Source organism: Ziziphus jujuba, chromosome 8 (assembly GCF_031755915.1).
Source record: "Ziziphus jujuba cultivar Dongzao chromosome 8, ASM3175591v1".
Taxonomy (NCBI): domain Eukaryota; kingdom Viridiplantae; phylum Streptophyta; class Magnoliopsida; order Rosales; family Rhamnaceae; genus Ziziphus; species Ziziphus jujuba.
Window position 1 is genome coordinate 1,421,706 of NC_083386.1, and position 19,785 is coordinate 1,441,490.

At 34.1% G+C, this 19,785-nt stretch overlaps 3 protein-coding genes and 1 pseudogene across 8 annotated transcripts in view; 1 reads left to right on the top strand and 3 right to left on the bottom strand.

Annotated features, from left to right (window-relative positions):
• The window catches only part of LOC107412771 (probable ADP-ribosylation factor GTPase-activating protein AGD11), a 35,615-nt gene continuing 15,830 nt past the window's right edge, over positions 1-19,785 (bottom strand). The window contains exons 1-11 of one of the 6 annotated variants that reach the window (XM_016020584.4): positions 6,041-6,325; positions 5,797-5,917; positions 5,520-5,644; positions 4,414-4,497; positions 3,488-3,572; positions 2,844-2,919; positions 1,760-1,923; positions 1,445-1,676; positions 1,171-1,287; positions 980-1,075; positions 1-492 (exon numbers count right to left, since the gene is read on the bottom strand). In XM_016020584.4, the coding sequence (XP_015876070.2) occupies positions 208-492; positions 980-1,075; positions 1,171-1,287; positions 1,445-1,676; positions 1,760-1,923; positions 2,844-2,919; positions 3,488-3,572; positions 4,414-4,497; positions 5,520-5,562 (1,182 nt within the window). In that variant the 5' untranslated portion in view covers positions 5,563-5,644; positions 5,797-5,917; positions 6,041-6,325 and the 3' untranslated portion in view covers positions 1-207. Of the gene's footprint in view, positions 493-979; positions 1,076-1,170; positions 1,288-1,444; positions 1,677-1,759; positions 1,924-2,843; positions 2,920-3,487; positions 3,573-4,413; positions 4,498-5,519; positions 5,645-5,756; positions 6,326-19,785 lie in introns of those variants that run through there. The other 5 variants (XM_016020586.4, XM_060819476.1, XM_025071395.3 and 2 more) reach the window with 5 other exon arrangements.
• On the top strand, positions 8,469-11,521 carry LOC107412747 (uridine 5'-monophosphate synthase-like; annotated as a pseudogene).
• LOC125421358 (putative disease resistance protein RGA3) lies at positions 11,667-19,521 on the bottom strand. Its single transcript, XM_060819475.1, has 5 exons — positions 16,415-19,521; positions 16,135-16,216; positions 14,848-14,930; positions 13,937-14,021; positions 11,667-13,370 (listed from the first exon to the last, which is right to left on the bottom strand). The coding sequence occupies exons 1-2, from the start codon at positions 18,104-18,106 to the stop codon at positions 16,181-16,183; spliced, it is 1,728 nt and encodes a 575-aa protein (XP_060675458.1). The 5' UTR covers positions 18,107-19,521; the 3' UTR covers positions 11,667-13,370; positions 13,937-14,021; positions 14,848-14,930; positions 16,135-16,180.
• On the bottom strand, positions 18,127-19,268 carry LOC107412750 (putative disease resistance protein RGA3). The gene is made up of 2 exons (XM_060819540.1): positions 19,209-19,268; positions 18,127-19,158 (listed from the first exon to the last, which is right to left on the bottom strand). Exons 1-2 carry the CDS (start codon positions 19,266-19,268, stop codon positions 18,127-18,129), a joined length of 1,092 nt encoding a protein of 363 aa, XP_060675523.1.

Sequence of the window (19,785 nt, forward strand, 5' to 3'; positions counted from 1 at the left end):
TTTCAATTCTTTCCACACATATCTTCCATAATCATATCCATATGTCTATCTACAGATGATATATAAAAGCTACTGCAAATGTACAAGTACAAGCAACAAATAACCGTTTCGGAAACATTTTCGGAGGTCCTATAAAATGCTTTCTATAGTACAATTTGACAAAATGGCAACAATTTTCAGCATCGCAATGATTGATCCCTTGAAGTATTATTGAGTAAGAGGAACACATTCAAGCTCAATCTCCAGAACTCCCCTCTCAACATTCTGCAATCTTAGACTGATTTCTTGTCTCACTTTCCCATCTACTAGGTAGATGATACCATCTTGTACAAGGGTGTTTTCTTTACTGGCTACCCATTTCCCGAGCTGCTGCTTTGACTCATTGATGGAGGACTTCTCATAGGCTTTAGCAGCAGTGACCAGCGGTTGAATGTCAATCTCAGCTTCGCCCATGAAATCATCAGTGGAGAACGTATCCTTGTCGTACACTAGCTGCATCCGGTTATCACCAAAAAAAAAAAAAAAAAAAAAAATGTCACGAAACAAGATATAAGCACAAAAATGGAGCATGTGAAGATTAAACCAGAAGATAATTTCATTTTCTTGCATCTGTACATTATGACGTTTACTTTATGTTCTTATCATGACTCTTTTTAACTTTTTCTGTTGTTTTGAGCTTTTGGGACATGAAGTTTTCAGAACCAGAAAAACTATTTCTTCAATTGTTCAATGGAATGGTAAAATCTTCTAAGTATGCACTCTATGGGCAATTGAACCAAAAAGATGTAGAAATTTGGCCAAAAAATAGCCCAAAAAGCTTATCCTGTCTCAAACCAACCCTGGTTTGTCAGCATTAATCAAGGTTTACATTTATTATAAAAAAAATAATAATAATAATACTAAGAAACGAAGAAAAAAAGTGGTTTAATATTTCTGAAAAACGATCTAATTGGTGAAATTTTTATAGAAGGGAACTTACCACTTTTAGAGGAGGAACTTGTTCAGGAATAGAAAGCATTAGGCTCTCATTCCAGACAGGATTAAGGTTGTTCTTTATTACACGTGTCTTCACTGACTGCAACAAAAACATTCAAGGAGAGAAGTGATAAAATGATAAAGCTGAATTCAGTTCAATTCCATTAAAGGATTTATTAAGGAGAAGAGTCTCACTTGGTGGCCTAATGCAAGGATAACATAAGGGTCACTAGTCATCATATCTCGAACAGCTAGGTTGGTTCCTTTGACCACATTCACCATAATCAATCCAACAAATTCAACCATACCTGCCTATAATTATTAAAACACTTGAGCAATAAGATTTAATGACCACAATAAACAGACAAAAATTCAAAACTATAGTATAACATATTTGAACGCCTTGTTTCTTATGAAAGTGTTGTATCAATTTGATAAATGAAGAATTAAATAACAAACTATGTATTACCAAGGAGCTACCCTTCTTAGTGCCCTTGTGTTCACTATCTTTTCTTCCCCAGCTGTTACGGAATGCGTTCCCAATACGATGCTTGGTTGGTTGTTTCTCATATTGTTTCTTATCCTGTGTAGTATTAGTTCCTATTGAAGTGCTTCCAGATGATGATCTCACATGAGATGGTTGAAAGGGGCAGGACATTTGATCGCCGAAGTTCATAAATTGTTGCTGCTCATATTTTCTCCTGAGTATTCAACAAGTACATTTATGATTTAGAATGTTATAACAAAGGTATAAAATGTGTTCTAATTCTATCATTTTCATTACCTGATAAACTCAGAGCGTTCGTCTATAGAAGAATCTGGTTTTGGTTTCTTGAGATTCGCTGGCATGCACGCTTCATACTTCTTGTTTGCTTCGATATTTCCTCCAATTTTTACAAAAGAATCGATTTGTTCATCCGTCCACTCATCTAGCTTCAAAGATAGAACCTGGCATACATGGATCAATTGGGGTGAACAGCCTTCTAGATGGTGAAAATCGAGTTACTATGAACAACTGCCAGATCAATGATCACAAGGGTGAACAGGTAATTTGAAATATTTGTTGCCAAACCCACATATTAAGCCCCAAATGTAATTTTTAGATGTTAATAATTAGCTAATCATATCTATGGGATGCTTTGGCAATTATCCCTTAAGCATTGCATATAATGAATCTGTGATGTTAGTAAGCAGGTTCAACCATGTATGTCAAGATCAGATATTAGACTATTAACATTCCTATTCACATGCAGTTCAATCCACAATGCCCAAAAAATTGGGTCTTATGCATGTGGCACAATAAATTAACAGCCTAGAGAATTATTATTGTTGTTAAACAATTACAAAGGCTTGAGTTGCTAAGAAGCGGGCTCAACCATGCATATCAAGCTCAAAAAATTGACAGTTTTAACAACTTTAACAAGCACCAGCACCTTTGTCCACCTTTTGTACGTTGCTAATTGGAGAGAGGGAGAGCTTCAGGCTAGAAGCTTTATCATTAACGTAGACTTCCCAACCAACTAATGAATTTGGCACCACCTACTTTTAACTGGCTGTTCATGGATTTGCACTAAATCATAAAGGCTGAGTTTAAGGAAGTAACCTGTGATTAAGTAATCCCAAAACTTGAAATCATAGAACGATGATAATCCCATAAGTTGAGATAACACTGATTAAGGCTGATTCAGAGCTTGTCAAGTTATATATAACCTTTCTTTTCAACTTTCCTTAGAAAGCAGTAAATTCATCCTCAGTGAAATATTGAGAAGGCTTGCAATTTTAGTGCAATGTCAATACAAGGTTGTAAATCTGCAATTATATAATTTTCTGTTACAAGACTAGGTCAAGAAGCACGTTTTGAGCCATACCTTTGATATATGCACTCCAAGGCTTCGATGCACTCCAGAACACTTGATACATATTAGTACTCCAAAACTTAAAGATCTGAAAGGCACCAATTTGTGCAGTCAAAATGAATGCAACATGCAACCAATTAAACAGCAAAAGAAAAAAATAAATACAGGTTGCAAGGAGTAAACAAGCATTGCAAATTTTAAATGAAGAACATGAAGATCTTCTGTTCTAGATGTATGTAGTAGGAACTTTTTGAAACAAATAATCACATCATTGAAAAGATTTCACAGTCAAAATGCTTCCATAAAAAAAGAATTTGAAACCCAAAAGTTAGAACTATTTTTCAACTGCTACTTTCAACATTGCTTAAATCCATCACCAAGTATACAAGCTATGCTATTATCTGTTTCTACTGGTACTGCAATAAATGTAATCACTTAGTAAACTTCGATTTGATTCATATATGTCAATTTATTTTATTTATAAGATCTCTCTCAAAAACTGGATTGAAAACAAGCAGGAAAACCAACTAGTTTAGATAACAAGACATGTGGAATTGAAGCAAAAGCCTTCTCATAAATTTCATTTGCGAAGCCAATCAAAGAGAAATGGAATAGGACGGTAAAACTTAATCCTCAATCCATATATGGAAACTTACACCCATTTTGGATCTGGAGATCCACAGTCCGCACAAGTTTTATTGCCTGATTGATGCAAGAAACCCTCCAGTCTTTCTGGTAGACCTGTTAAATGGATGATTTAATTCACAAAAGAAACAAAAGACTAAAACTCTGCAAAACATACAATCAGAAGAAGCACAAAGCACAGAAATTGAAATTTAAGATGATACAAATTTTAACATTCTAGTTTCTTTTTAACCACATAGGCTTTTGAAATTGGAGATCAAAAATATCAAATTTTCAGCATTACATAGTCCAAAGTACAAAGCACCCAAATCATACAAATTGACAATTGCAATTTTAAGTAATTACTTACTCATAGTTTAGGCAAAAAAAATTTATTAGTTGTATGAATGGTAGAAACAAAAAGGAAAATGCAGGACCATATCATATGAAAAAAATGGAAAAAAGAAAAAAAGAAAAAAGAGTTGCCAAAAATGAAATGGGAAACAGATAGAATTTGTGCTGAAGTACACCCTGAAATCTTCCTTAATAGGTCTTTAGATGCAGTAGTTTCTAGAAAAGCCTAATACGTGACCTTGGCATAATCATCTCATAGAGGTTGCTTTTTATTGTGATTTATTTTTGTTTTCCACCATAACGGCAATGTGAAAGAACCAGAAGCATAAAACGGAAGCATCCAGTAGCAGACCGCTCCATGCTATCAATTATCCTTAATGGTTTCAAAACTCATTCAGGACAATGTTGTATTTTCACATTTGTTGTAAAAACCCTCCAAAATGTTTTCTAATTCAATTGCCATTTTGTGTTCTTAGTATGTGTAATACTTATTCATGTTATTTTCATCCATATGGATCAAGGGAAAAGAAAAAATTATAGAAAGGCAGCACATGACTAGAGTTTTTTAAACAAAAAAATCTTATATTAACAAGACTCGAAGTACCAGATTTTGCCCGTCGATCCCTTTGGTAATAATACCAACTTGGTGCGTCTGAACATAAGAGATCATATAGGCAAGCACTTGATCCTACAAATGCAAAATCTTAAATTAACTAATGTACCACCTTTTTATTTATCTCTCACTAATAGAATGAAATCATTTGATAAAACTTTTGCACCAGAAGAACTCAATATCAGATAAGCAATTTCATAAAACAACACAAGGAACATTGAAGATCCAAGGCATTAGCAAACGCACACAAATACATGGAAAGAGCATGAAAAAATCAGTTATCACAAAACAAATAGTTGCTACTTCACATAAATAACCGAAACAATGTTATTTACATACAGATATACATTAAACAGCACCAGCACAGTTATCTCAGCCGTAACTACAGATGAACAGACCAGCCGAGCATATGTTCTCCATCATAAATCTCTTCTTATTTAGTTATTACTGACCAGTTTTATAACTTACATTTTCTGATCTGTAATAGCAAGCTTTGTACTTTTATATATCGTATAGTTACTCTGTTAATGAGCAAAGGTTTGTATGTTTCTCTCTGATAATAGGCAATCAACCATATTATTAAGGTTTTGCATGGTCTTCTGAACCTTGCTTAAGTCATTCAAGCAAAAGAGAAAAAAGAACGAAGAAGTTTTGTTATCTAAAAAAGAAAAAAGAACGAAGAAGTTTTGTTATCTATCTTGAATTACAACATCAACAATTAGGAAACAAGCTGACAATTTAAGTAAAACTTATTTTATGCTATCACACGCTTATAAAAACCAAATCTTCACTAAATACTTTTTCTCATATAATCAAATGTCAGTTTCTGGACCGCCATAAAACTTAAATATGCCCGATAAAATATAGGGTCTTCACTGCAAACTTCCCAAGCAAAAGCTATACAAAAGCTTATATTCATTTTTTCAAATCAATTACCAAGAAGTTTGATAATTTCCCCATCAAACTACTTTAGAAATTACAAAAGTTCTCAGATTTGGGAACATAAAAACATGAAAATCCCATTCCAATTCCAAAGGAACAAACTACAATGAAATATAACATGAAAATGATAAGAGAAAAAAAAAATTATATCATACCAGGAACATTGTTATGGCCACAATTATCTTGTTGGGTAGCCATCTCCACCCTCCAAGAATTCACACACAAAAGACCATGAGAAAATACTACAAAAATATGAGGATAGCCATTTTAGCAGCTCTCCCTGCATTCAAAGGGAAAGAATGAATTTCAACCCATAATACAGAATTCAGAACTATTTCCATTTCCCATAATATATAAAATTCAGAACACACATTAAGAAGAAAATAAACAACCTTATATGGGAAGTCCCACAAAAATAAAAAACAAACAAACCTATCTAGGAAAATCTACTTAGACAATGAATTCAAATGGGTTACAGATGGAGATATTGGATTAATGACAGAAGCTGGAGAAGAAATTCTGAATGGAAAAAGGGTTTGGATCAGCTTCTCCTCTGCATTAACAAAAACAAAAAATTAAGAGGGTATAAAGGAAATCCAGATCAAACTTATTGGTGGCAAATACATTGAAAATTAAGGGAAGGAGGGGAGGAAGGGAATTGGAATGGTTTTCTAACCAAATGAGGAAGCATATGTTTGGTGATTGATTGGCATAAGAAAAGGCTCAAATTAGTGGCATTAGGGGAAAAAAAAAAAAAATCATAAAGAAATTGAATTCTTGTTAATGGATAATGCAGCAAAGAGAATATATGTTATTTTCATGGAAGTTTCAAACTGAAACGAAAGCTAAGATTCAGGGAAATGAGACGGGAATGATGAGGAGAATCTTCAATTGTTGGTTGTTTTTTGTCTATCCTCATTTATTTATTTATTTAATATTTTTTTGGGTTATTTTGTCAACAACCATATTATATTTAGTTTTTGCTTCTTAATTACAGAATGTCAGTGACTCGGTGCCATAAAATTGTCGATGTGGTTTGGTGGGAATCGCACGTGCTTTTATAAACCCCGTGTAAGTCATTTTTTATTTTCCGGAATCAATTCTGCTTTCTTTTTCTTTTTTATTTCTTGAAAATTATTTTAAAGTCAATTCTTCAAAGTCAGAAACCATATGTATAAGTTGATAATTTTTTTTAGTCCTTCATTTAATTTATTTTTCATAAACTTTTTTTGTTGAATGGTCATAAACTTTTCTGTTTAGTTAAAATATAATTTTCTATTTCCAATGTCACTTTTGTGTTTCAACTCCATTCAAAATTAATGCCAATAATCAAGGAGCAACATAAAACAAGAGTTAAACAACCAATTACTCTAACTTTTACAGTTTCTACACAATTAGCAGAGATTTTAACATTCCTATAATAGTTATCGTTACTCTATAAAAGCTCATTGTTTGTAATATGATTGATCAAATTTCTAAAAGCAACAAAACATGTGCAATTCTTATACGCCGGATTAATTTAATTATCCAGGTAAGATTCAATTTCCAATTTAAAGATAAACACTTATTTGGAAAATTTAAAGAAATAGAAAAAGAAAAAGAAAAAGAGGGAAAGCATTCGTTGGTATAGCATATTGCCTTCATTTATTTATTTATTTACCAAAAAACATATAAATATATATGTTTCATCCTTGAAAAAATTTATTTTACAAGATAAATGGAAGGGTTTTAAAATTACTCAAAATTCATGAATGTTAAGGAAAATTAGAAAAGAAAATGGAAAAAAAAAAAAACCAAAAAAAAGTTTTATGTAGGCACGTGTCAGAAGTGGAAGTAGATAGTGTTGTGCACGTCATGAGACATGAGGCCGGTGTAGGGTCCACCAGGTCATATGGCCGACAGCCGTATCTGTGTGGTTCTTAATTTGACATGGAAATCGGATTTGGGTGGTTTCATTTCATATACACCTTTCAATAATTTCTACTTTACTATATTATCAAAAATCTAGCTATTTAAAGATTAAACATTTCTAACAAAAATTTCCTACATTTTACTTTCAGGCTTCACCCAAATAAAAATAAATAAATAAATAAAATCCTATATTTTACAAGTAATTGGATTATATATGTATACAATGTATATGATGTGGCTTGAGGAGGTTCACATTCACAAACATGGTTGGGATGTCAATATTTTGATCATATTAAAGTGTCATAGTCATGTCCTTAGGCAATAAACAATTGTACGGCATTGCTTGAATTGTTAAGCTAATTAATGTAAAACGAATCACTTAAACAAATGGGGGGGAGTATTTAACATATGGATTAATTCAGATATCAAATAATGTCATAACCCACCCCTTTCAGCCAATTACCGCCTATAAAATAAGTATGCTCACATAAGTATATCTCTATGAAGCACTAAAATCCTCTTTCTTGAAAATTGTATCCCATGTACATAAAAAAAGCTAATTATATGCTTGTTTCATTATTGAAAGAAAAAGTTTGACTTTATTATTATTATTATTTTAAAAACTATAGTTTATACAAGACTAAATTCTGTCCTCTTTTTCCTTCTTTATTATTTTATTTTTATTTTTGGTGTGATTGTCCTCTTTTCTATTTTGAACTATATGATATATAGCCGTTGTACATAATATATATTTATATATATTTTTAAAAAGTATGGTTGGATTTTGCTTTTGGCAGCTAAAAGTGGATTCTATCTTTCATTCCAACCATTACATTTCTATCCTGTAATAAATTTATCTTCAAGTACGTGGTCTACTTTATTAATTTTGCTTCATCCAAATGTTACTTTTCTTGACACACAGCTTGTATTGATTGATCCAGCAGCTGACTTTGTAAATAAAATTCCAGCAGCTGACTTTGTATAAAATTAAGTTAATTATGTGTCAAATACTTCTGAATACTTATCTAATATACATCTGTTTAAATACACATCTGTTTATCTTACCCAAAAAAAAAAAAAAAAAAAAAAACACTTTACATGGACATCAACAGTCACCAAATCATTTAATAGTTATAAAAATTCAAAAACTATATCTTAATAATTATGTTTTATTTGGTTAGTAAAAATTAATTTAGTTTCTCAAAAATATTGCACGTTTGTCTTGTACTAAAAATTGTTTAGATTATAAAAACCAAAAAATATTTATAATTATATACTCGAGTTTATAAAACTATTTTTTTTTTTAATTTAAGGAGAAAAAAAAAATAAAGAGAGAAAATATGGTGTAATTTATAAGCTTTATTAGTGAAAAATCTTGATTAGAAGATAGTGAGACAGAGTAAGTGTGCTAAACCCAGTGAGCCACCACCAGCATAAACACAAAACCCCCTACCAAAAGAAAAAAAAAAAAAAAAAAAAAAACAGAGATTTTTGAGAGCAAAGCTCATCATCTGAAAATGTCATCGTCGCCGTCGATGGAATCCCTAATCCTCCAACTGCACGGAATCTCCACCGTCAACGTCGGCGACTTCAAGCTCAAGTCCGGTATGTCCTCCCCAGTCTACATAGACCTCCGCCTCATCGTGTCCTACCCTTCTCTCCTCCGCCAAATCTCCCAAACCCTAATCGCCTCCATCCCTTCCTCCACGCGATTCGACCTCTTCTGAAGCGTCCCCTACACCGCCCTCCCAATCGCTACCTGCGTCTTCGTCTCAAACGACATCCCCATGTTCATGCGCTGCAAGGAGATCAAAGACTACGGAACCTCCAAAGCCATTGAAGGCCATTTTCAAGCTGGTCAGGTTTGCCTCATCATTGAGGACCTCGTTACCAGCGGCGCCTCCGTTTTGGAAACGGCGGCACGAATCAATGAAGGTGAGCGACGCCGTCGTTTTGATCGATTGGGAACAGGGTGGGAGGGAGAATATGGAGGAGAATGGGATTAGGTTGCTGCTCTCATTACGCTGAGCGAGATGGTGAGGATTCTGAGGGAAAATGGGAAGCTTGGGGAAGAGACGGTAGGCCTGTTGACGAGGTTTTTGGAGGAGAATCGGAAGGTGGCGGTTCCGATGGTTAGGGTTAGGAGTTTGGGTTTTGAGGAGAGAGCCAAGCTCTCCAAGAATCCGACTGGGAAGAGGCTGTTCGAGGTGATGGTGGAGAAGAAGAGCAACCTGTGTTTGGCTGCCGATGTCGGAACTGCGGCTGAGTTGCTCGACATTGCCGAAAAGGTGAGAAAAAATTCAAACTTTTTCCTTTTTCTCCTTGCTGGGTGAGATAATCAAAATCACGAGATTCACGACCCGAGTTTTGTCGGAAAATTCTAATTTACTTGGGAAAGTATGTTTGGAATTGGAAGTCCACATGGCGCTGTGGTTTGTCATCGCTCATTAATTAGAAATCTATGGATTTTATTAATTTACTAATCACATCACATGGGATTAGGGTCGTGTGAAGCCGCGCGTGTTACAGGATGTCACATCACTGGCATATTGTCAGTTAGTCAGCGTTATGTGGATAAATGATTAAGTAAGCCAGGCCTATCCCATCATCAAGCTGATATGTTAGGCCCAGCTAATCGTCAGATAAACACCATAAAAACCACTGTAATTATACCTGAAGTGTCAGAGCAATTTGTCTGTGGTCTCGTTTTATAAGAAGAAAACAAAAAGATGGTGAAAGTATGAAAAGCAAGCTAAACTTAAGATTGGCAGGCATTTGTTCTGATTTGTCTGGAAAATCTCATAAAGCAAGCAATAACTTAGGTTGGTGGTGAAATAAAAATAAAAGGAGAAAAATCAGTCTCAAGGGTATAAATATGGCTGAACTACAATAATAAGAATTCTAACTTCAATGGTTTTTGCATAATACATTGATCAATTAAACATTGAATTTGATTATTTGTTTGGATGTGCAAAGATAGTGAATTATGAAGGCTGTCTAATAATACTCTTACGTGCAGGTTGGGCCTGAGATTTGCTTGTTGAAAACCCATGTCGATATATTGCTTGATTTCACCCCAGATTTTGGTTCTAAACTGCGATCAGTATAACTACTTTTCCCAGTTAAAAGATTGTTAATCATTGTTGTTATATTTATTATATCAGTTGCTATGGTTCATTTAGTTCTCTGATACCAGAAGAAGTTCTGCTTTGATGTTACGGACACTAGTAATTTTTTTTTTTTTTTTTTTTTCAATTATTCAGTTTCCCTCTTGTAAATATACTTTTGTGTTGGTGAAACTGTTTGCACCACTTATCCAGAGAAAAGAGAAGGAACTTTCCTCCTAGTCCGTTTAGCTGCTTTTGATTGGAATTCTGTCTATAGATTGAGATGGAAAATTAGTTCTTAACTTTGGACTTGCCTGAGTTTCATTTTTAATGATGTATGCAACTGTTGTTCACCCGACACTCTTCGGTGGAATGACTAACAAATTGTTAACCATGCATTTACCATCAATGAAGATGAGTGTCACTTGAATTTTTTTGAAGCTATTATCGCTTTTGTTGAATTATGATTAATACTTGATCTTTTGGGTTGATTCCAACAACCAAGTTATAACTGATATGCCATTTATCTAATTGAAGATTGCAGACAGATATAATATCTTAATCGTTGAAGATCGTAAGTTTGCAGACATTGGTAACACAGTAACAATGCAGTGTGAAGGGTGCGACATAGATTCCCTTGTTTACTTTCCTATATTTACTTTTATTTTATTATTAAATTTTATTATGTTACTCTCTTTGCCTTTTCCATTTTAGTGTTATTGTCTTTGCCTTTGCCTTTACCTTTACCTTTGCCTGAGGATTCTTGGTTCTTTTGATTGCAGCGGTAACTTTCATATATTGGATTGGGCTGATAAGAGTAATGCTCACATAATCTGGGATAGTTGAAGGACTAAAATTGAAGGTCTGAGCTGATATCCATTATGATTGTCAATTGGAGTCAGGTCTTCAATTAAATAGCCTCGAATATATTGGTGCTCTTGTACTTTATGCAGGGTCAACAATATATCACTCCAGATTCTGTAAGTTCTATGATCACCTTACAACTTATATACCTTTCCTTTTTGCTATATATTGGGAGATATGTATCTTTTCTCCTTTTCCTGTTAGCTGGATCAACTTTGTTGGGCATAAAAAATTGAAGGGGCATAAAAGCTTTAACAGTTTGCCTATTTTGTTAAGGTTGTCTATGGCTTCATGCTCAAGTTGTCTCATGGCTCGTCTCATATTTGTATAGGAAAATTCTTACCAGTTAATAAGCAAAATTTCACTCAAAAGCCTTTACAATTTCCAGTGATAGATTTAAAACTAAATTGTACGTAACGAAGATGGGGTCCTAAGAGTTACTAGGAAAAATTTTGGTTGATGTTTGAAAAAGAAAGAATTTTCAGTCCATTTTATTACCTTACCAACTACAAGTGAGTTTATTATTAAATATATCAACTGGTAGAGCATAAGCCTTTTACCTCTTATGATTTTGTAAAACAAGATAGAGTGTTGAAAGATTATAGAAATTGATGGTCAAGAGTTTAGGTGGTGAACTTGCTTACTTTGAATTAACATTGATAAGAATTTAAACATTAAAAGGGATGTTGTAATTGTATCTCGATGCGTGATGGAGTTTTGTATATCATTATGGCGTCATTTTCAATTCAGTCACCCCTTATTCTCTGTTTTCATTAATGATTCTTGATTTTTAAGTTTTTCTAAATTGAAATGAACTTTTTTTGAGGGAAAGATACAACCAATTCTTAATCTTCTTTACCGCCCTAGTCTTTTAACTGCTGGATGATGAATATGTGTGCTTCTCTAGGCCTTGAACAGCAGTTTTCGAAATACTATTTTGTAGCTTTTCTGATTTAGATAAATGGTGTTCCAGCACAACTAGAATCGCATTGATAAATGACGCAATAAATGCGTTGCACAAAATATTTAACAATGGATCACAGAGAATTGCCTAATGTTCTGTCGCTAAATCCATAAGATAACTAGCGACTCATTTTAAGAGTCATCTTTATTAAAGTTTTTAGCGACATATACGTACTTTTAGCGATGCATTATGCATGTCGTCAGTATTAAAGTTTTTAGCGACTCAAAACACCTTTTAGCAATTCAGTTTAAAAATCACTGATGCATATTTAGTTTTAGCAACTCAGTTAAAAGTCGTCTATTTTAAACTTTTTAGCGATGCATATGGAGATTTAGCGACGTACTATGTGAGTAGTCTATATTTGAGTTTTTAGCCACGCATATAGTCTTTTAGTGACCCATTATATCGATTAACTTATAGTGATGTATTATTTAGCGATGCTTTTGCATAATGTCGCTAAAAATTTATTAGCGACATTTTTATGTTGAGTCGCTAAATATGTTAGTCGCTAATAGTTGAATATTTAGCGACTCATAATTATCGTCTCTTATTTAGCGACTCATTATGCTTTTAGCGACGCATTGTTCAACCATGCATATCAAGCTTTAAAAATTGTCAGTTTTAACAGCTTTAACAAGCACCAGCACCTTTGTCCACCTTGTGCACGTTGCTAATTGGAGAGGGAGAGCTTCAGGCTAGAAGCTTTATCATTAACGTAGATTTCCCAACCAACTAATGAATTTGGCACCACCTACTTTTAACTGACTGTTCATGGATTTGCACTAAATCATAAAGGCTGAGTTTAAGGAAGTGACCTGTGATTAAGTAATCCCAAAACTTGAAATCATAGAACGATGATAATCCCATAAGTTGAGATTACACTGGTTAAGGCTGATTCAGAGCTTGTCAAGTTATGTATAACCTTTCTTTTCAACTTTCCTTAGAAAGCAGTAAATTCATCCTCAGTGAAAAATTGTGAAGGCTTGCAATTTTAGTGCAATGTCAATACAAGGTTGTAAATCTGCAATTATATAATTTGCTGTTACAAGACTAGGTCAAGAAGCACGAATAGTTTGAGCCATATCTTTGATATATGCGCTCCAAGGCTTCGATGCACTCCAGAACACTTGATACATATTAGTACTCCGAAACTTAAAGGTCTGAAAGGCACCCGTTTATGCGGTCAAAATGAAATGCAACCAACTAAACAGTAAAGGTGAAAAATAAATGCATGTTGCAAGGAGGAACAAGCATTGCAAATTTTAAATGAGGAACATGAAGATCTTCTGTTCTAGATGTATGTTGTAGGAACTTTTTGAAACAAATAATCACATCATTGAAAAGATTTCACAGTCAAAATGCTTCCATAAAAAAAGAATTTGAAACCCAAAAGTTAGAACTATTTTTCAACTGCTACTTTCAAACATTTGCTTAAATCCATCACCAAGTATACAAGCTATGTTATTATCTGTCTCTACTGGTACTGCAATAAATGTAATCACTTAGTAAACTTTTCGATTTAATTCATATATGTCAATTTATTTTATTTATAAGATCTCTCTCAAAAACTGGATTGAAAACGAGCAGGAAAACCAGCTAGTTGAGATAACAAGACATGTGGAATTGAAGCAAAAGCCTTCTCATAAAGTTCATTTAAAAAAGCTAATAAAAAAGAAATGGAATTGGAAGGTAAAACTTAATCTTCAATCCATATATGGAAACTTACACCCATTTTGGATCTGGAGATCCGCAGTCTGCACAAGTTTTATTGCCCGATCGACGCAAGAAACCCTCCAGTCTTTCTGGTAGACCTGTTAAATTGATGATATAAGTCACAAAAGAACGAAAAGACTAAAACTCTGCAAAACATACACTCAGAAGAAGCACAAAGCACAGAAATTGAAATTGAAGATGATACAAATTTTAACATCCTAGTTTCTTTTCAGCCACATAGGCTTTTGAAATTGGAGATCAATGATGTCAAATTTTCAGCATTACATAGTCCAAAGTACAAAGAGTCCAAAGTACAAAGCACACTAGGCATGCAAATTGACAATTGCAAGTAATTACTTAACTCATAGATTACACAAAAAAATTGCTTAGTTGTATGAATAGTAAAAGAAAAGGAAAATGCAGGACCATATCAAATGGGATAAAAAAAAAAAGACAGATAGAATTCGTGCTAAAGTATACCCTGAAATCTTCCTTAATAAGGTTTTTAGATACAGTAGTTTCTAGAAAAGCCTAATATGTGCCTTTGCATAATCATCTCATAGAGGTTGCTTTTTATTGTGATTTTTATTTTTGTTTTCCATCATAAAGGCAATGTGAAAGAACCAGAAGAATAAAACGGAAGCATCCAGTAGCAGACCACTCCATGCTATCAATCATTCATAATGGTTTCAAAACTCATTCTGAACAATGTTGCATTTTCACATTTGTTGTATATAAACCTCCAAAATGTTGTCTAATTCAATTGCCATTTTGCATTCTTAGTATGTCTAATGCTTATTGATGCTATCTTCATCCATATGGATCAAGGGAAAAGAAAAAATTATAGAAAGGCAGCACATGACTAGAGCTTTTTAAACCAAGAAAAAAAAAAAAAAAATCCTAAATTAACAAGACTCGTAGTACCAGATTTTGCCCGTCGATCCCTTTGGTATAATACCAACTTGGTGCGTCTGAACGTAAGAGATCATATAGGCAAGCACTTGATCCTACAAATGCAAAATCTTAAATTCAGTAATGTGCCACCTTTTTATTTATCTCTCACAAATAGAACGAAATCATTTGGCGAAACTTTTGCACCAGAAGAATTCAATATCAGATAAGCAATTTCATAAAACAACACAAGGAACATTCAAAATCTAAGGCATTAGCAAACAGGTGGTGAAGTTAAGATGACGCACACAAATACATGGAAAGAGCATGAAAAAATCAGTTATCACAAAACAAATAGTTGCTACTTCACATAAACAAACGAAACAATGTTATTTACGTACAGATATACATTCAACAGCACCAGCACAGTTATCTCAACTGTAACTGGAGATGAGCAAATCCGTTGAGCACATTTGGCATTTGTTTTCCATCATAAATCTCTTCTTTTCGTTATTACTGACCAATTTTATAACTTACATGATCTGATCTGTAATAGCAAGCCTTGTACTTTTATATGGCTTGTGGTAACTCTGTTAATGAGCAAAGGTTTGTAGGTTTCTCTCCGATAATAACCATTCAACCACATTATTGAGGTTTTACATGGCTTTCTGAACCTTGCTTAAGTCATTACATGTAAAAATATATAACTTAGAGAAACACTATATATAGACTTAAAATCTTAAAAATAGAAAATATTCTTTTTGGGTAAATATTGAAGCTTCAGCTTGTGTTTGCTATTTGGAATGAAAGTTTTCTTTTTGAAATACATGTTACAGCCTTAAGTGGTCAGGAAGCGGAGTTAGAAGAAAAGATGGAGAAAAAAAAAAATATATATATATATATATATAAACAAAATCTAGCTAAAAAATAATGATTAATATCCCGTAAAAGTGAAGACAGATAGAGATATAAATGGAAGGAAAACAATTAATATTTATAGCAAACAACACTTCCTATAGAGTTCAGGGATTCGTCCAAAAAACCAGAATAAAAATCAAACAATATATATCTATATATATATATATATATATATATTTATAAAAGATTAATTATTATATTTTGAATAAAATGATATACAAATAATTACTAGTAAATAGGAATGCATAAGGTACTTGAGTTACGGATAGAAATGAAATAGCTTGTCATACAAGATTATATGGAATGTATGACCATCACAGCTACTTACAACATTGTTGTCTAGCCAAGGAAAACAAGTTAAAAAACCAGATGAGGATTATTGGATCCAAAGTGGATGCGTACCTTAATTTCCATATATAACAAGTTGATTTAGAAATCAAACGAAATATCATTGTCGCTGATGTTCTACTCGGATCTTGATCGACTGCAATTTTAGCGATTGTTGGTAATTGAATTATTTATTTATTTAATTTAAAAAGAAAAAACGAAAAATTAAAAAATAAAAAATAAAAAAGATGTGCCAAATTAAACCATTAATTAATTTAAATAAGACATATATTTATATATATATATATAGAGAGAGAGAGAGAGAGAGAGAGAGAGGAGAGTTATAAAATTGTACCTCTTCACCATCAATGATGATGCGTGGGATGTGAGAAATCTTGGTAAACTCCTCTTCTGAGTTTTGCAGAGATTGTGATATCATCCTGCAGGCGTTGATACACAGAGTGTGCAATGGAGTGAGTTTGAGATAGGGTGGTAGTGATTTGAGATTGCCACAATTTTCAATTCTTAAGAGTTTTAGACACGGCATAACTCCCAATTGAAGACTAGTGCCTGCAGTGCCTTCCCAATCTTCCCAATCCCGCATGTTGTAAAACAGAAGCACTTTCAGTTTTGGGAATGAGACAGCTTCAGCTTGCTCCACTCCAAGTCCCAGAAACTCATCACCTATCTTTTCCACTTTATCCAACCCATCAATCTCAAGCTCTTCGAGTGAAGGTAGTAGTCTTCCCAAAGGATGTAAACTCTCACACTGCTTGCAGTCTATAATCTGGAGCCCCGTCAACCTATCCAACCCCATCATCCATTTGGGATACAAATTGGTACCCTTATACTTGGTGATTCGTAAATATCTCAAGTTTGGATGTGGTTGTAAGGCTTCAAGTATCCCAAATTCATCTTCTTCGTCTCTAATTTCCTCCTTTTCATCAATCCCTCCAAAATCTAGAACTAGGCCTACTAGACATTCCCAATACATTAGCTCACTCTCGCTCCGATTTATCAAATTACAGCACTTACTTATTTCAAAATCATACCTTTGAAATCGAAGGCGATTCAACTTTTTCAAATCTCCCACACTCAAAAAATATGCTGCTTCATTCTTCTTTGGTATAACCATTGTGTCTAGCGTCCGAAGTTGAGTTAGTCGACCAATTCCTTTCGGAAATCCCACCAATGCATAACAGCCACGCATGTAAAGGTGTCTCAAATTCACTAGCTTTCCCATCCCTTCTGGTAGTCTTTGAAGCCGGCTGCATCCTTGAATCATTAAAGTCTGTAAATTACATAAATCACATACTTCATCAACCAATTCTTGCACATACATGCTTTCGTACATGATCAGATATCTCAAATGCATCAACTGCCCAATTTGCTCTGGAACCTTTGTTATTTTGCTAGATCTGAAACGTAGTGTTCTAAGATGTTTTAGATAACGAAAGTTTTGATGAAAGAACACCATATTTTCATCACCTAAACTAGTATCTGATGCACAATCTATGAAAAGGGAACGGAGATTTCCTTGATCAAATACTAAAGTAGGAATTTTGGGAAAATTAGGTGCCAATGACAACCAAGAGTGACGAATCTTTTCAACACTAGGACGCTCTCTTTTCTGCATATCAACTTGAACTCTCATGGTAGAGCATTCGTTTCTTGTCAAAAATTGGGCGAAGTCGTGCAATATGTCGTGCATTTTGTAACTTACAATTCTTCCATCGAAACCTACCCCGAAATCTTGAAAGAAAGACCGCATGGTTAGAATTTGAAAGCACTTTTCACCTTCTTCCTCCGGATTTTGACTACCACTTAAATAACCTTGTGACATCCACATCTCAATCAAATGAACTCTCCAAAACTCAAAATCTTTAGGAAATACAGAACAATAAGAGAAGCAACGTCTTTCTCTAGGAGACAAATCATAATAGCTCAAGAAGAATGGAGCAAAAGTTTTGGTTTGTTCATCTTTTAACTCCCAGAATCTACTAGATAGAACATCCTTCCACTCCTGTTCAGTCACCTTGGAACGCATCAAACTTCCTAAGCTCTTTGCTACCAGAGGCAATCCTTTGCACTTGCTTGCAATTTGCCTCCCAACTCTCTCAAATTCTTTGTACTCTTCACTGTTTCTTTCCCTGAATGCAAGGCACTGAATATTGACCAACAATGCTCATCAGACAGCAGTTGCAGGGTAATCATTTGGGTGGCTGCTCCCATCATTATCGCAACTTCCTTTTTTCTGGTTGTTACCAACACCCTACTTCCTACAGCACCCAGTCTAAGCACTTGCATATATTTTTCCCATTTTTCATGGTCATCGCTCCATACATCATCTAGGACAAGAAAGAACTTCTTTCCCTCGATGGATTCACGAATACGTTGGAATAAAGCTTCCAATGTTCCTAAATTTTGGTGACTAGCTTTGAGAGATTCAATAATTGCTTTGGCAACTTTAATCTCGTCAAAAGGGTCTGAAACACACGCCCACATCTGCTCGGAGAAGTGTGTCTTGACCTCTGCATCATTGAATGCAAGTTGGGCAAGAGTGGTTTTCCCAATTCCCCCCATCCCCACAATAGGGATGATAACAGGAATTGATTTACCACCACCAGGCCGCCCTTCACCACTCTCATTGAGCAACTTTTCAATTAGAACGCTCTTAGGCCCATCCAGACCATACACTCGAGACTCATCAAGAAAGGAGATAGTCTCTCTTGTCTGCTTTTGAACAACTTTTGTTGTTTCCAATGAGTAATGTTGTTTTTCTTTGGCAATCTCTTCTAATGTTTCATTCAGCTCTTTGATTCTCTGCACAATATCTTGGCGAACACCAACTCGTTTAAGTTGGTTAACACAAAAGCAAGAAGAGGTCAATGGAAGACATACCTTTTTCTTCTTATCAGCTTCTTTTTGATTCTGAATTACGGATTTGATAGTTTCAGTGCTCCACTCCTCCAGCACATCATCGATGTCGTAAGAAACATCAGTGAGCTTCTCCAACCAACGTCTAACACCGGCATCGTCCAGTTGTTTCCTTTCGGCGTCCTCCAGCACAGCTTGTAAGTCTTTGAGCTTTCTTCTGAGCTGGATATGTTTTTGTCAGCATCCTTTACCAGCCTCAGCTCTTGCATTGCCAAGTCAATTGCGATGGAAGCCAACTGTCCCAGCACCCCAGAAACCACAGGCTCGGCCATAATTCGATGGAAATTAAAGTGGGAGAGATTGGAAGAGATAGATAGCAGAGATGAAGATAGAACAAGGCTAGTGAATTGTACTTCTTGTAATTCACCTATCAAGTCCCCTTTTATGGTGATAATTATTAATCCATAAGAATATAAGATAAACTGGTGAGGAAGAAAGACATTGATTTTTTGTCTCCTTTTGGAGTGTTGATTGATTAGGAAGGTATGGAGGAGCAGTAAGTGAGTGTTTTTTTCGGTTGCCAACTTTGACAAAAATTTCAAAGCAAGACTAGTATACATTCTTTCTTTTCCACACGAAGATAATAAACGTGTTTCCTTTCTTAGATAGTTTGCTCGATGATAATATAGTTTAAAATAAATACTATTTGTCCAATATTTATGTTATATGATTATTTAAATAATTATTTTAAAATAAAAAATAATAAAATTAAATATTTTAATTAAAATTTATTATATAAAATGATGATTTTTATCGATAATAATAAATAACAAATTCATAGTTTAAACA